This window comes from Heterodontus francisci, chromosome 3 (assembly GCF_036365525.1).
Source record: "Heterodontus francisci isolate sHetFra1 chromosome 3, sHetFra1.hap1, whole genome shotgun sequence".
Lineage (NCBI taxonomy): Eukaryota > Metazoa > Chordata > Chondrichthyes > Heterodontiformes > Heterodontidae > Heterodontus > Heterodontus francisci.
This window is the reverse complement of record NC_090373.1, coordinates 135239873-135257929: the sequence shown is the minus strand read 5'-3', so window position 1 is coordinate 135257929 and position 18057 is coordinate 135239873. Positions and strand designations below refer to the sequence as shown.

General features: G+C 42.9%; 1 protein-coding gene across 2 annotated transcripts in view; it reads left to right on the top strand.

Moving 5' to 3' along the window:
* Positions 1-811: 811 nt before the first annotated feature.
* Positions 812-18057, top strand: part of LOC137361178 (uncharacterized) — a 77388-nt gene continuing 60142 nt past the window's right edge. For both annotated transcript variants that reach the window (XM_068026105.1, XM_068026110.1), the window contains exons 1-5: positions 812-1365; positions 9752-9871; positions 14783-14902; positions 16869-16988; positions 17895-18017. In XM_068026105.1, coding sequence (XP_067882206.1) covers positions 1140-1365; positions 9752-9871; positions 14783-14902; positions 16869-16988; positions 17895-18017 — 709 coding nt within the window. In that variant the 5' untranslated portion in view covers positions 812-1139. The remainder of the gene's footprint in view (positions 1366-9751; positions 9872-14782; positions 14903-16868; positions 16989-17894; positions 18018-18057) is intronic.

Here is an 18057-nt window from a genome sequence, read left to right as displayed (position 1 = left end):
GGTCTATGACCATTATGTGTAGCCAGCAAAAAATGTTAAGCATTCCTTTAACAAAAGAGTATACATTTTCTGATTTTACATGGGAAGGGGCAGGTCGGGTTTAACTACCTTCACCTGGGGAAAACCAAATGGAAGGAGAGTTAAATAAAACCAATACACTATTTCCGCTCTGCAGCCTTTTTTTAACACTTCTGTTTTTCCAGGTAGTTGAGGTGACCACCTGATTCCAGCATGGATATCCAATTTGGTAGAAGCAGAAGCAGAGACCCCAGTCTTTGTGGGGCCAGAGGACCTGAAGTTGGATCATTCTTGCCTGTGCTTTTGATGGGAGCAGAAAGTTGGAAAATGACACAACAGTGGCAGCACACACTTAGGGAGAGTAGCAGTCCTGGTTCTACCATGCCAGCCACCTAGTAAGGGTCCGCAATCTTCAGGAACATCTTCAACACCCAGAACTTGAATTGCATTCAGCAAATGCTGTTGGAATTTTTCTTTCAAAAAACTACCAGTCAATATCTGTTCCTATATTAATTGGGGGTGCTTTCTCCACGTAAAATCTTGACATAAAATACTGCTGAGCAACCAACAATTTCACATAAAATGTATGATTTCATATTACATTCCTTGTTTTTTTGTTTGGGGTTCCAGAATAGTACTCTGGAAGGAGAAGTAAGATCTATAGGACCGTTATAGGTTTACAGCTTCTCAACTGAATTTTAATTCCCATGTGAGGGCTGGATTTGCTTGACGGATTAGCACCTCCCTGTGACATAGTATAGGCCACCCCCTTTTTATCATCAGACGAACTCAGGTTAGCCTTTGTTATGTTTGCAGTGCAAATGTACTGTGAAAACATGGTGAGTGTGTTCAAGTAAAACAAATTAAGCACACTGCAATATCACCATCCGAAACTAAATTTTGTGAACAGAGCCATCTCTAGGTTAAACGTTGAGAACTTAGTGTTTCTCTGCCTCTGATATATATATATAAATATAAATTTATTAATTTTGAAAATATTCCAGCCTCTGTGAAGAAAACAGCATCAAACAACATATCCTCTTATATCTACGGCTTGCCTAGTGTGAAATCATTGACCTTTGAGAATCAACGTTTCAACTGTGTGAGCTCAAAATTATATAATGGAGACGTTCTGTGCCTCATGCAGACAGCACCTGAAAAATTTTGTGGAACTGATACAGAGGGCCTCGGAAAATATTTTGCAGATAATTAAAGATTTTTTTGAGTCAATACAAAGCTGCTCCTGCCTGAAGCGGAAAAAACCTGAGCCAAACAGACTTTACAAACCTGTTCTACAACAACACGAAAAAGAGGCTGCACAGGAGTTTTTGCAGCACATAGAAGAAGGTAAGCCTGTGCCTACCATATAACACTTCTAGACTAATTATATTTGCTTTATTATAGGTTTGACTTTCTACCTTAATGTTGGGGCTAGGCAGGAATTGTGACTTAATTCCCAATAGGATTTGTTTTAATCTTTTTGTGACGTTTTTATAATGCAAAGATTGCATTGCAGAAGCATTGTCGAAGTCCCTGTAGTTTTTAATCTTTTCACCCTTACATTTTTTCCGGTGTCATTATTGTAACGCAATTGTGGAGGGGTTTAAATGTTCACTTTGCACAATTTAATATATTTTGAATATCAATATAATCTCATCATAGCTTGCTTTAAAATTACAGTTGTATAAGAAGTTATTATCTAGAATTTACTTTAAATAGAGGGCACGTCTTTGATGGCAGTGTTTAGAAAAGTGCTTTTTAATATGGCTCCAGACAAAAATATTTACTAAGGTCACAATTGTTAACACTGTGCTACACTGGCAGTCTGGCCAAGGCTGAACAATATACTGTGGAACCATTTCAATCCTATTAGTAAATTTGTTAATACATTTTTCTGAATAAGTTAATGCTAGTCAGTTTATTCAGGTTTAGATTATTATTCAGCCTTGGCTGAGCAGCAGCGTATTTGTATTTTTGTGAGTCAGGAGATCATGGGTTCAAGCCCTGTTCCTTAAACACATTGGATCAGAAATTGCCACAATCACAGATTTGTCAGGGAATTATATTAATTGGACTTTTATGCTTAGCGTTGATACCAAAGCATATTTACCCCCCAAGTTGCTGGAACATCGATTGTTAACAGTGCAGAATAGTGCAGCAATGCCAATGTCACTCCTGCTGCTTTGTGAACACTTTGCTCAATGGTCTATCACCTTAAACAATAAAAAGATATATGGAGTTAGGCTGCAGATCAGCCATGATCTCATTGAATGGTAGAACAGGCTCAAGGGGCCAAATGGCCTACTCCTGTTCCTATGTTACTATAAAAGGAAGGTTGGAGATAGAAACAGAACAAAAGACTGAGAAGGAAATAGTGTAAAGTAAAACAAAATAGATACAGAAGCTGGAATAAAGGGATGGAAGGAAAAAGAGTGGATTAAGGAGGAGAAAAGTAAAAGAGTCAGAAAGGAAAAGTAAGAATTTTTTGTAAAACGAACAAGCATAATAAGAAAACAATATAACCTAGTTGTGTTTGGGAATTGCTGCATTGGTCCTTGAGAACGAACGACTGGCAAATTGGAGTCCAACATTCTTGACCCATAAAGTATAGAAGCAGCAATCCCGTCCATCAGGGACAGTGGAACATCCACATATCCTGACTTGGATATCATAGCACAGCTTTGATGGGAACATGGGAATTGGCAGAGGAAAAATGACCAAGATCTATTTAGTTCACCTTCTACCATCCTGTTAGTTGCACAATACAGTGATAATTGAATTGTTGATTAATCGTTACAATCAATTCGTCTACAACATACCCAGACACAAGGAAAACCCCAGTGTTGGTGAGCTTTGGAAACTATAGATCCTAAGTCACCATTCTCTTCTCAAGATGCTGCACTTATTAATTGCCATGTCTCAAATTACTCATATTCTGTATCCTATGATGTTATTTTGTGAAAGAAATTTGTTTGCATTTGAATGAGCGTTCCTCTTCTGAGTGTCGAAGCAGCTTTGCAACTTGAAAATTATTGCCTTCTGACACTAACTAGATTGTGTATGGCAAGACTGGCACAAAAATACAGCCAAATCAGATTTTAAAAATGAAAAAGCTGTAGGAACAATTAGCTACCTGCTGAACCAAGTCTCCGCAGCTTCATTGGTCCCTTTATAGGCCTCCAATGTTGAATGTCGTGTCAGGAACATAAATCACATCATTAACAGGATCCTCTACAATATTAATTATCATCCCTAAATAGAAGAGACCACATTGTGAGCAGCGAATACAGTATACTAAATTGAAAGAAGTACAAGTAAATCGCTGCTTCACCTGAAAGGAGTATTTGGGGCCATTCGCTGCTCACAATGTGGTCTCCTCTACATTGGCAAGACCAAACGCAGACTGGGTGACCGCTTTGCAGAACACCTCCAAGCATGACCCCGAGCTTCCAGTTGCTGCCCATTTCAACACTCCCCCCTGCTCTCATGCTCACATCTCTGTCCTGGGATTGCAGCAGTGTTCCAATGAGCATCAACACAAGCTTGAGGAACAGCATCTCATCTACCGATTAGGCACACTACAGCCTACCGGACTGAACATTGAGTTCAATAATTTCAGAGCATGACGGGCCCCCCTTTTTATTTTTATTATGAGTTATTTTTTTCTTTTTTATGTGTTCATTTTAGTTTGTTTCTACTGTGCCTACCCACTGTTTTTTTCATGTTTGTGCTTGGGGCCAGGCTGCTCAGTTTTCAGTCCATTCACACCCTCTCTGTACTAATGCTTTGTCTTTCAGTGCACCATTAACATACCGTTTGCCTTTGCTCCATGACCTTCTGGTCAGTTATTCTCTGTGACCTTGTCCTGTCAACATCTCTTTTGTTATCTCTTGCCCCACCCCCGCTTTACTTGCTTAAAACCTTTTTACATTTCTAATATCTGCCAGTTCTGATGCAGGGTCACTGACCTGAAACGTTAACTCTGCTTCTGTCTCCACAGATGCTGCCAGACCTGCTGAGTATTTTCAGCATTTCTTGTTTGTGTTTCAGATTTCCAGCATCTGCAGTATTTTGCTTTTATTTCAGATTAGAAACGAAAACTTTTCTCATCCTGGTAATAATGTGACAAGCATAATGATCAGCAAAGGTTTTTCCATGTCAAACAGATTGAACTAGCTCCCAACCCACACTGTTGAGCCATTTTCAAGTTCTCCCGCCAAAGTGGATTCTGGAGGAGGAGTCTCCCCATCCAGAGACTGAAAGCCTGCGCTGTAGCTCGGCATGGCCGTAATCCAGCTCCGTAGGCATAGCGGACCTGCATCGATTCCACAATGGGGAAAAGTCCTTCGGAAATAATCGGATCCAAAAATGATCTGGAAAGTTCCACATGTTCTTAGTGAGTTTAAGTTGTTCAGGCAACAAATGGATCTATGTTTTCGGGACCTCGCAGTCACATAGCTAGAGATTAAAATTAAAATTGCCCTTGGCAATGAAGGTCTCCACAGGACTAGCACATCCAGTTTATCAGAGACGGACCAAAAGGATCCTGCCAAACTATGATCTATGCTGGAAGACCAGCTAAAGGTCATGGTGAATTTTTGAATTCACAGGCTAGAGTTCATGAGTTATAGGCAGCAGCAAAACAAAACCATTGACCAGTTTGTGAGCAGATGCAGAGATAAGGGAAAGGAGTGTGACTTCTCCAATGCGGAGCTATCCGAGCACATAATGGCATTAGTGATTGCGTCCACAACCATAGAAGCCTTTCAAAAAGACTTGCTCGACAAACGAAAATGGAATGATATCGAAAGCACAAATGCGAAACCATCGTAGCAGGCCACCAATGCTTGCAAGCCCTAGGATTGGGGCTGACTGGAGGCAAAATAGCCAAGACACCCAAGCAAGTTAAGGGATGTAACAAGTGTGGGCTCTTCCACCAACCATGCAAGCGCCCGGCATACAGAGATACATGTGTCTGGCCTTAGGGGGCACTGGGCAAGGCTGTTCAGAAGGTCTGGCAGTGAAGACGGCGGAAGAAGCCAAAACAAACCACATTATAGATACAGACAGGTGCCACCTACTAGAAAGGACAGAAAAGGGTCCTAAAGTATTGCCAGAAACACAGGCCAGTCCACGAGTTGGGCAGGAACCTGAGCAAATGAGTTGATGTGGACAAAGGTGAAAACATATCAGAGCATGAGTAGTCATTTCACATAGTTACAGTCACACACCAAGTCGACACCATAATGAAGTCTGAAGCCTTCACGATGATAGAGATCATCTGCCCAAGCAAGAATGGAAAACACAGACCAGGTCTGAAAGGTGATTCTGGGGCAAGTGCCAACATTCATCTACTATGCACATAGATGGAAGTCAACCAACCAGAGTGAAACTCACTGTGTACAATGGTCACAGATACATTGTTTAGGAGCTTTAACCCTAAATTCCAAGTACTGAGACTCTGCCTGGTCACCACAAACCTTTTACATTGTAGATGTTGCAGGTCCAGCAGTAGGGGGACTGCTAGCGTGCATCGAGCTTCTCATAGTTACAATTCATGAGATGAACTAGTCGAAGACACATGATGGTCGAAGTAAGAGCACTCGTATTGAGTCCATCAAAGACCTACAAAGGAGCTACCCGACAGATTCGACACCATGAGCAATTTTGTTACACCTCAAGGAAGACACGACACCATCCATAGATCCACCACAAAGGTGCAGTGTCTTCATGCAAGACAAGCTGAAAGCAGAACTTGACACATGGAGAGTCAAGGAATGATCTGTCGCATATAGCATAACATCAAAGAGAGAAAGATACAATATTTCGGTCGCATCATTAGAGCAGGAGGTAGACAAAGAATTATTGGAAGGAAAGATCATGGAAAATGTAGGAGAGGAAAGCAGAGAAGAAAATGGATGACGGATATAATGGACTGGATGCAGTTGAACTATGCAGAATGTGTAAGGGCAGCACAGGACAGACAGAGGTGGAGATCCATGGTAGTCAACCTTCTGGGAAAACGATGACACCAACAAATGAATGAACAGCATCACACGGATTGGTGCAATTCGATCACCACCATAGTCAAGAAAGATGGCGCGATCAGTCTATGTCTGGATCCAATAAGACTGAACAAGGCACTCAAGAGGTGTCCACACAAAATGCCTGCACTTGAAGAGCTCAACCCAACGTTTGCTGGAGCTACTGGAGCTAAGTATTTCTCTAAACTTGATACAAAACATAGGTACTGGTCAGTTCACCTGTCTGCAGAGTCACAGGAATTGACAACTTTCAGAACCCTGTTCGGAAGATATTGTTTTCTACACCTGCCATTTGGCTTGTCGGTAAGCCAAGACATCTTCCAGCAGCATGTAGATCACATCACTGAGCGTGTTCCTGGGTGTATCTGCATTGTAGATATTATTGCTGTAGTTGGGCATACTAAAGCCAAACACAATAGGGACCTCCATATGCTTATGGAGACTGCCAGACGAGAGGGGCTAGTGTTTAACAGCAAAAAGTTGTAATCAATGTCAGCGACATCAACTTTTTTTGGGTCTATCTACTCACATAGGGGTATCCTCCATGATCCAAGCAAAGTCAAAGGTGTTCAGTCCATTCCAACACTACAGGACAAAGAAGACCTGCAGAACTGCTTAGGCTTATTTAATTTTCTGGCGGCACACCTTCTGAACTTCTCAGAGAGGGCATTGTCATTACGTGAACTTCTGAAGAAGGATATACCATTTCTGTGGCATGCGGATCATCAGTACGCATTCAACACATTAAAACAGGCACTCTCCACTGAATTGTGCTTGCAATACAAATGACCCACAAAAAGAGATGACGCTGGAAGTAGATGCCTCACAAAACGGTCTAGGAGCATATCTACTACAGAATGGTAAGCCAGTAGCATTCGGTTCCAAGAGCTTGTCGCCTGCCCAGGCAAACTACTCGAATATTGAGGGCGAAATATTGGCACTGGTGTTTGGGATCACCAGATTCCATACATATCTGTTTGGCAAAGAGTTTGTTGTCGTGACTGATCACGAAACATTTGAGATTATTTAGAGGAAACAAATTACCAGTGCGCCACCTCGACTCTAAAAATTGCTGATAAAGATACAGGGGTACAATTGCGAAGTCAAAGACAGACCGGGCAACATCATGGCCACGCCTGACACATTGAACAGACCGGTCAATCCCAAGAAAACACGGGGTGTTTCACTTGATGTACAGGTGGACGAGGTAGAGGCTGACTTGGAAGACTTGCACAACATTGATTTGATGCATTTTGGACACAACAAACATGTGGAGCTCCAGAGAGATACTTGTCGAGACCCTTCCTTAGGACATTATGGCAGATCGTTGTCAGTGGGTGGCCTGGTACCATACAAGAGGTTCCCACAGACCTCAGAACGTTTTGCCCATATCGTGATGAGCTTGGCATGTCAAGCAGTATGCTTTTCAAGGGCCACAAGGTGTTGATTCCCACATTAGTTCATTCAGATATCCTTGGCCAATTGCACCTGGGCCATATGGGCATTGAAAGGACCAGACGTCGAGCACGAGAGAGGGTATTCTGGCAAGGAATTGCTAAGGATATTGATCAGGTTGTGAAAATGTGTAATGCACACCAAGAACATCAGCCCAATCAGCAGAAGGAGCCACATCAGCCGCACAACATTTCGTTGTATCCGTGGTCAAAGATGGCGTCCAATGTTTTCAGTGTCAAGGGTGCAGACTACTTGCTTGTCACTAATTACTTCTTGAAGTTCCCAATTAGCCAAAGACTCAGGGACACATCGAGCACTGTGGTGGCCAATACTGTAAGTGTCATTTTTAGCTTGTTTGGTGCCCAGGAGGAGGTAGTGTCAGATAATGGTCCACAGTATAGTGGAAAGCCATTCCAGGACATGTGTTTGAAATGGGCCGTGAATCATATCACCTCATCACCACATTATCCACGTTCAAATGGATTAGCAGAACGAATGGTGAGAACTGTGAAATCATTAATATAGAAATGGGTCAAGATATGCAGTTAATGATGTTACATCTCTGTGCAACACCATTGGATTCTGGGCTACCATCTCCAGCGGAAATCATGTTGAAAGACAAGTGAGGACAACCCTCCCAAGCCATCACTTCACAAGGACATTGTTGTCAAGACAAGATAAGATGAATATCATTCATGATAGGCATACAGGTACAGAGTTGCCTCCACTGCACTTTGGTAAAAAAGTAAAAGTTATACATTCACAAGATAAAATGTGGTTTCCAGCAGAAGCATTGAAAGTTTGCGAAGAGCCACGATCCTATGACGTGACAACACCGCATCCAATGGCAATACACAAGGTGCACTTATAGCGCCACTTACACGAACACACACATATCTTGATGACGAAGCAACAAAAGGAACTGAATCCAACACTCCAATGCAGACCACTGTTTTTCCACACCAGGCAGTAAATAAGAGAGAACTAACAACTCAAGCTCACAACAGAATGTCACTGTTACCAGATCTGGTCATGTCAGCAGACCACCGGTACGTTTCTGAGATTTAGGACACCTGGAAGACTAGTTGTCAGAGCTAAATGTACATGTAAATAGCGTCCGTAATTACCATGTTTCATACTTTTCTGGAGTAATTTTTTAAGCACATAAAGTGTAAACTGTGTGAATTTTTTATTTAAGGGAAGGGGCTGTTGTGATATGACTTTGTACTGAATGTAAATGTACTGTGAGCAATATGCAAATAGGTTAGACAGACATCATCACAGGAAGTGATGTAGTCTATCAGGTGTTTCAGTTGTTGTAGGTATTGGTGTTAGTTAGTCGACAGCACACCTGAAGAGCTTACCTGAATAAAGAACCCAATTTGCTATATACCAACTTGCTTGTAGCGATCATGTTAAGAAGCAAAGAGAAAGCACAACAGTATCCTGGTTGATTTTCATCTTCCTCGGCTGAGATTAATTTTAAAATTTCTACAAGTGACCTGATAGTGATCAGCTAACTCAATTGAATCTGGTACTTTTCTTAATAGGTATGGCTTTGTATCACCTCACATACTTCACGAACCCCACTAAAGGGTGGCCTGCAGCTACTACTAAACCCAGTCAAGCAGGGAGGGCCTCAGCCGGCACAGAGTGCTGGCCCCCCAGTCTGCTGTTGGGAGGCAGCTGAACTGTCTCCCGCTACCTGCAGGGTCCTTTAATTGGCCTCAATATGCCTTTAATTAGCTGAATTCTCTACTCACCGCTTGTGAACAGGTAGCCCTGCTACTCACCCCCCGTCACCCCCTCGCCCCATCCCGCCTCCGGAATAATGGCCTGGGGGCGGGACGGAGCCGGGGAACCGGCATGCAGACCAGTGACATGAAATTCCATGCCCACCCACCTACATTCCTGGCCCCGGAGGAGGCGTAAATTCGTGCCCGTAGTATCTATGGTAGGAATACTGTTGAATAGACATGATCTCTTCCCCCAGCAGAATATTATTCTCTTATCACTGTTTCGTTTGCTCATTTATTTTCTTTTACTGTGAAAATATTCAGACAGGATAGATACGGGGAAATGTCACAGTCAAAAATGTAGACCCCACTCCCATTAAATGGCAGTCAGCAGAATTTCACACAAATGTTAAGCATTCGTACACTAATATCCCACAGTGCAATTTCAAGCCCTGTGACACCTGTAAGATAACCAATCTGTCTCGTTTGTCTGTACAGCTTCAGAAAGTAACGTGATTGACACGGAATGCTTGGAGGCCTTGCAGACATTAGCTGCTTCTGAAAACCCTAGACTACAGCAATCAGCTGCACTCTACTACTTACACATCAGCGAGCAGTGTGAGTATGGTATTTAAAAAAAAAATGTTTTAAGAGGCTCTTACTAAGGATATGTGACCGTAAATTTTGTGGCATTGAAGCAGTTTAGATCCAGATGGTTAGCAGTAGGCTTCAGATTGAGTAATATTTGCACTCAGTTTTCTGAGGCAAGCCCATTGCATAGCTACAGGTACAGATTGGGGCAGTTGGAAGGAGCACACAGATGGGATCAGAAAACTGTGTCGGGGAATCTTAAAGGGATATGAACAATTAAAGGGTAGTAGCTGTATAGAGTGCTAACATTTCTGAAATGGTTTGGAAAAGACATCTCAACCCATTCGGAGCCTTTGACTAGTAAAAGCAGCACCAGGAAGGATGCCCGCAGAGCTATCAACATCAGTGCCTGATTTATGATTAGAGGGACTGAAACTGCAACAGGCTACAGTTTGTAAAGCATGATTGAATTTTATCAAGGTTGAATGTCATTGTTATTGAGTAGGGTTTGATGGCACTTGGATGCCCTGCAAAGACAGTGGGCTGGATTTTATAAGCTCGTCGTTGAGATTGGCGGCGAGCTTAATAATGGCAGTCTGCTGTGTGGACTGCACGTCACAGAGCTGCCGCGTTATTCAGTGCAGCGGCTCATTCAAATGGCTGGGGCGGACTGCCCACCCCGACGACGTGTCGGGGGTGGGCTGTCCGTCCCCAACAATGGCGTCAGGCACCATTGCGCAGGCGCCGACACCATTTTTAAAGGGCTTCAAGCCCTTCCATTTAATTAAAATTTTTAAAGAGATAGTGATGTAAAATTTATTCGAAGAAATTAAATAAATGTTTAGCCTCTCTCCCACCACCCCCCCAATAACCATGCAATTCATTCCTTGCTCCCTTCTCCCCCACAAAATGCACCTGACCTTCCCCCCATAAAGTTCACAAACTTTAATCTTTACCCCTTCCCACCACCCCCTACACCAATCAAATCAATCTGATGTCGCTCCCCAACCTCCCGCACTGAAAAATGTACCTGCTCCCCACTCCCCACCAGTGTCCTGCCTCGGATTCCCGGATGGGCATCTGAAGGCGCGGGAGTGCTAGCCACCGGCACCAATATCGGAGCGGATGGACAGTGGGAGCGGGTAAGTCGTTAAGGCCACAAGGCCTCGCCACTGCTGCCTGTAACAGGCTGGGCCTTCCGGTGTCGAGGCCTGTGGCGAGGCTCTGCTGGAGACATTTTCCAGTCCCCCACCCCCGCCACAACCCCCGATGTCGGAGGGACTGTAAAATCCAGCCCAGTATCTCACACATGAAAGTACAGTGAAAGGTGGGAATCTAGGATTAGGCTATCTCCTGACCTTGGTATCAGCAAAGACATGAGGCTGCATCACATGGGATAAATTACATTAATCCTTCAGGTGGGAAGAGGCTCATGTGGAGTATAAATACCGACAGAGACCAGTTGGGCCAAATGGCCTGTTTCTGTGCTGTAAATTCCATGTAATTGAATGTAAAATGTGAAAAGATTATGGCCCTAAAATTCTGCTGGGCTGTTCTACTTTCCCACTGTACGTCTGGCAGGAAACTGGCTTAAGTGCTATAGAAACTGTGTAAATGGCCGATAAAAGCTATTTCTGTCACTTCCCAGGTCTCCCGCTAGAGTTACTGTGGGGAACTAGGAGAAACCCCATGAAGTTTTAGGGCCTATTAAGAAAACTACTTTACCACAGTACAAAAGCAAAATGTTGCAGATGCTGGATATCTGAAATAAAACCAGAAAATGCTGGAATTACTCAGCAGGTCAGGCAGCATCTATGGGGGGGAGAAACGAGTTAACATTTCTGATCTCTGACCTTTCGTCATTACCTTACCAAGGTGCTGATCTGAGCTGAAGCAACACTGGCCAGCAAATTAACACTGACCATACAGACCGAGCAACGCTATAGGAGAGGAAGAAGGGTGTCTCCGTGCTTCTCCTCCCCTTACCCCTGTGCAGCCAGAGGGTGCTTCTAGGAAACAAAAGATAAAATGACAGCAGAACAATAAATCATTACTCCACTGAAACTGACAGGGTTCACCGTCATTACTCCACTGAAACTGACAGCATTCACCGTCATTACTCCACTGAAACTGACAGGGTTCACTGTCATTACTCCACTGAAACTGACAGGGTTCACCGTCATTACTCCACTGAAACTGACAGCATTCACCGTCATTACTCCATTGAAACTGACAGGGTTCACCGTCATTACTCCACTGAAACTGACAGCATTCACCGTCATTACTCCACTGAAACTGACAGGGTTCACTGTCATTACTCCACTGAAACTGACAGGGTTCACCGTCATTACTCCACTGAAACTGACATCATTCACCGTCATCACTCCACTGAAACTGACAGCATTCACCGTCATTACTCCATTGAAACTGACAGGGTTCACCGTCATTACTCCACTGAAACTGACAGCATTCACCGTCATTACTCCACTGAAACTGACAGGGTTCACTGTCATTACTCCACTGAAACTGACAGCATTCACCGTCATTACTCCACTGAAACTGACAGCATTCACTGTCATCACTCCACTGAAACTGACAGGGTTCACCGTCATTACTCCACTGAAACTGACAGCATTCACCGTCATGACTCCACTGAAACTGACAGCATTCACCGTCATGACTCCACTGAAACTAACAGCGTTCGCCGTCATGACTCCACTGAAACTAACAGCATTCGCCGTCATTACTCCACTGAAACTGACAGCATTCACTGTCATTATTCCACTGAAACTGACAGGGTTCACTAACATTACTCCACTGAAACTAACAGCGTTCGCCGTCATGACTCCACTGAAACTAACAGCATTCGCCGTCATTACTCCACTGAAACTGACAGGGTTCACCGTCATTACTCCACTGAAACTGACAGGGTTCACTAACATTACTCCACTGAAACTAACAGCGTTCGCCGTCATTACTCCACTGAAACTGACAGGGTTCACTGTCATTACTCCACTGAAACTGACAGCGTTTGCCGTCATTACTCCACTGAAACTGTCAGCGTTCACTGTCATTACTCCACTGAAACTGTCAGCGTTCGCTGTCATTACTCCACTGAAACTGTCAGCGTTCACCATCATTATTCCACTGAAACTGACAGCATTCGCCATCATTACTCCACTGAGTCTGTCAGCCTTCACCGTCTTACCCCACTGGAACTGACAGCATTCACCATCATTACTCCACTGAAACTCTCAGCGTGCACCGTCATTACTCCACTGAGTCTGTCAGCCTTCACCGTCATTACTCCACTGAAACTGACAGGGTTTGCCGTCATTACTCCACTGAAACTGTCAGCGTTCACCTTCATTACTCCACTGAAACAGTCATTACTCCACTGAAACTGTCAGAGTTCACCATCATTACTCCACTGAAACTGACAGCGTTCGCCGTCATTACTCCACTGAAACCGTCAGCGTTTGCCTTCATTACTCCACTGAAACTGTCAGCATTTGCCTTCATTACTCCACTGAAACTGTCAGCGTTCACCGTCATTACTCCACTGAAACTGACAGCGTTCGCCATCATTACGCCACTGAAACTGACAGCGTTCGGCATCATTACTCCACTGAAACTGTTAGCTGAAATTTAAATATTTTAATGGCTGCTAATGAGCGAATAATTACTTATCTTGTCGTGCCGACTGTCCTGCTCCCATATTACAGTCGGTGGCCTACGCTCCCGTGCTGTCTGCTCCCTGACCAGTGAAGTGTGGCGGATCACTGGTGGGGAGGGGGGATGAGGTATGTTTTCTGGACGGGAGGAGGGGAAGTGGCATTAATCCTTTTTGATTGGTCAAGGGGATGGTGGGAAGGAGTAAAGTTCAAAGTTTATTAAGGTTTGGTGGGGAAGGTCGGGATTGCAAGGTAAGTTTTTTTGGGGGGGAGAGGGCAAGTAATAATTTGTTTAGTCATTGGGGGGGTGGGAGAGGGTCTTAAAACTTTTATTACATTTTTCACTTTAAATTAAAACTGCCTATTATTTTAAAAATTTAAATGAAGTGCAAGGGCTTGAAGGCCTTTAAAAATGGTGCTGGTGCCTGCGCGGTGGCCTATCACAGACCCGCGGAGTCCGTGGGCCCGTGGAGCAAATCCAGCGCGTGCGCCTTGCCATCTTTGAAGCTCGCCACCAAGAACGGCAGCAAATTGGTAAGACTCAGCCCAATAAAAGCAAAATACTACAGATGCTGGAAATCTGAAATAAAAGCAAAAAGTGTTGGAAATACTCAGCAGGGCTGGCAGCATCTATGGCAAGAGAAACAGTGTTAACGTTTCAGGTCGATGACTTTCATCAGAACTGGCAAAGGTTAGAAATGTAATAGGTTTTGGGCAAGTGAAAGAAAAGAACAAAGGGAAGGTCTGTGATAGGGCAGAGGGCACAAAAGATTAAATGACAAAGGTGTCATGGAACATAAGGTAAAGGGAGTGGTAATAGTTATAGTAAAAGAAAAAGCATTTGTTTAGAGGGAGTGTTAATGGCAGATTAATGAACAGCTCTGTCCAAAAGCAAAAACATGAAAAACAAGTTTAAGACCGGCACATGGTAAAAAAAAAATCAAAATGGGGGTCATGGTCTGAAATTGTTGAACTTAATGTTGAGTTGCAAGCATGACCCCGAGCATCCAGTTGCTTGCCATTTTAATTCACCATCTTTCTCTCATGCCCACATTTCAGTCCTTGGCTTGCTGCAGTGTTCCAGTGAAGCAAAACACAAGCTTGTGGAACAGCACCTCATCTTCCGATTAGGCACTCTACAGCCTTCTGGACTCAACATTGAGTTCAACAATTTCAGACCATGACCCTCATTTTGATTTGATTTTTGATTTGCTAAGTTGTGTTTAAATGTAATTATTGTTAAATAGTCTATTACTTTTTCCAGTGAAGAATGAATTGCCTGAAGAATACCTGGAGCCATATTGTGCCTTGTTACGGTCCAACGATTTGGAAGTACAGAGGAAGTCATCTCTGTCACTGGTCAATCTCTTAGTAGAGGGCAACGGTGAGTGGGACAATACAGGAAAAAAATATTTGTGCTTTTTACATTATAAAATTGCAGTTTATTGAGTATTTTGAGAGTAGTTAGCAAAGCATATGGCATCTTGGGCTTCATAAATAGTGTAGTGAGTACATAAGCTGGGAAGTTATGCTGAACCCTTATAATGCTCCTGTTAGGCCACAACTAGAGTATTATGTCCAGTTCTGGTCTGGTCACCACACTTTAGGAAGGATGTGAGGGTCCTTGAGAGGGTGCAGAGGAGATTTACCAGAATGGTTCAAGTGATGAGGGAATTTAGCTACAAGGTTAGGTTGGAGAAGCTGGGGTTATTCCCCTTGGAACAAAGAAGGTTGAGTGGAGATTTGATAGAGGTGTACAAGATTATGACAGGTTTAGATAAGGAAGACAAAAAAAAAGCTCTTCCCATTAGCTGATCATACAAGGACTGGGGACAGAGATTTAACTTTTGGGCAAGAGATATGGAGGGAATGTGAAGAAGAGTTTTTTTATGCAGCAAGTGCTAATGAGCTGGAATTTGCTGCCTACAAGGGTGGTGGGAGGGGAGACAATCAATGATTTCAAAAGGAAATTGGATAGGCACTGGAGGTGAGTAAACCTGCAGGGATACAGGGATAGAGCAGGGGAATGGGACTGACTGGATTGGTCTACAGAGAGCTGGCATGGACTCGATGGGCTGAATGGCCTCCTTCTGTGCCATAATGATTCTATGACCTTAAGCGCCTCCCAATTCCTCTTTATATTTTTAGAGCATTAGATAAAAACATTAAACACTGTAATTGGTTCTGTAAAAGGTGGGCAATCTGCTCTGCAGGATTTCTGCCCAGGGAGCAATGTCCACTGGGCAACAGGAAACACCAAAACCAGTGGGGCAGCACTGCCACAGAGGTGAACTGTGGAGGAAAGATGTTCAAGCAGGATGGAGCAGTAGACCATGTGAAAGGCAGTGAAGCTGTGAAGAGCTTGGGGAGCTGAGGTCACAGTTACAAAATATGTCATTAGTGCTATCCCAGCATCCAAAACAGATTCATCTTTGTCTTCCTCCTCTTCCTCCAAATAGCACATATATGATAGTATGTCCAATCCCTCATTCTGCTAAGGGGAACAGCGAGAGCCAGGAACTAACCTTTACTCCAAAGTACACTCTGACTTGTGCAGTTTATCACAGCATAAAAAAGTACATTAATACACTTCTTATTAATTTCCTGCCATCTCTTTAAACTTGTCAGCATTTCAAAGGCATTGTTATGAAGCTAAACCCAGAGTTTAAATGAGGCAGTTTGCACCTAGCTTGGAACCAGCAAAACTAAAGGAAAATAAGCCAGAACCATGTCACCTGAACTTTACATGGAATTTAAATATTAATGCTTTTTGAGGTGAAAGAGAGCGGGTCTGCCTGACCTTCAGCCAAAACTGTACAAAGCTCAAATGAGTTACAGACTCAGCATTACGACTTCCCATCCCTTGTTTTTCCTTCCCATCCCTTGATTTTCCATATTATGCCCAGGATTGGAGTATGCATAGCATACACCAGAGGACAAACAGCCACGTTATCAACACTCAGTGACTTCTCATCCATCATAGCTCAGGTGACAAGGGCAGCAGGTGCATGGTTTTCTAATTAGATTGAATATCTTCCTAGCATCACCTGCTTTGGTTCATACATAAAGATTTGCGTGAGGAACGAGTTCTTCTATTTGATTTCCTGCTTCAGTGTTTAATTAATTCACCTACCAGCTTTGTTTTGCTGTAATGTGTTACTGGATACTTGTAAATATAAGCATCGATGTTTTTTTTTAATACCACTGCTAGTTTTCACTTTAAGCACTGGTCATCAATCTTTATACCAATATACGTAAAATGCTTGCCTATCTTTCTGCAAGACCAGTATAAATTTCAAAGCAAGTTGAATTTGTGATCTCTGTCACCTTCCTTTATGTTATTTCTACAGTGAACAAAGAGACAGTGGTACAGATTGGACTGCTGGAGCCCATATTGGAGCTGCTTGGCTCTGGTGATGCCACTGTACAGTGTAACTCCTGTGCATGTGTAGCAACCTTAGCTACTTCAGGTTTGTTTACAGAATGCTAACATTACTAAATGGTGCTTGAATAACTTAATTTGAACATTTATTTCTACAGTATGTGTACAATTTTCTCATATTTACTGGATGGAAAATGATGATAGGCACATGCGCAAATTCCTAAGATGCATTCCAGGTCTACAAATCTTTGTGTCAGGAGTGCTGAAGACAGAGGTGCATCCCTTGCTTTCTAGTGGGGTCTGGGACATGCAACACTTTTTGGGTTTTGAGTTTTGATCATTTATCTGGTACATTTTCCATCATTGGCGCCTACTATAACTATGCCTTTCAATCCAGCAATAATTCCTCTTGTAATAATTACAAATATTTTAGATTTAATAATAAAAGTAGTTGTAGAGCCTTCAATATAACTTTACAGGTCCAGTTCCTTTTTATTTGGGAACCTAACTACAGGCACAACACGTTAATTTGTGAACTGAGATCTTTAACAGTTACACCAACCGACAGAACATTATACATTAACAAGCAAAACAGGATCATTACTGCATCTGTTCCTGTCCTAGACCCTATGGAGGCCCAGAGGCAGGCAGTAATCTTGATTGGTGATATTCTAATTTAATTCTTAAGTCAAACAATTTTTGTTTGTGTGAAAGTTAACAAGCTGACCCAAGAGTTGAAATGATGTATCAGATTAAAATGTTGATAGTTGGTTTGTCTGCAGCTCCCATATCTATTCAGTATTTTTACCAGTAATAGGTTAATTCCTATATATGATGAAACATCTATCATTCAGTTTTTATATTAAATAGAGTCCCCACTTGGATTTCCTATGCTATAACCCTATGCCATCATGTTAACATTTGAAGTTCTGTCAATTAGCTTCTGTTTAATTAATTTACTGACTGTTGCTCATCTTTGCTATTTACCCTCTAGTTTTAAACAGAGAAGCCATTGCCTGTCAAGGGGGAATTAAACCTCTGTTGGGTCTTGCAAAGTCATATGACCCCAGAGTGCAACAAAATGCAGTGGGTGCCATCCTCAACCTTACCAGATCAGGTAAATAGAGTGACGAGTTTTGCTTTAACAGTGGCAGGCC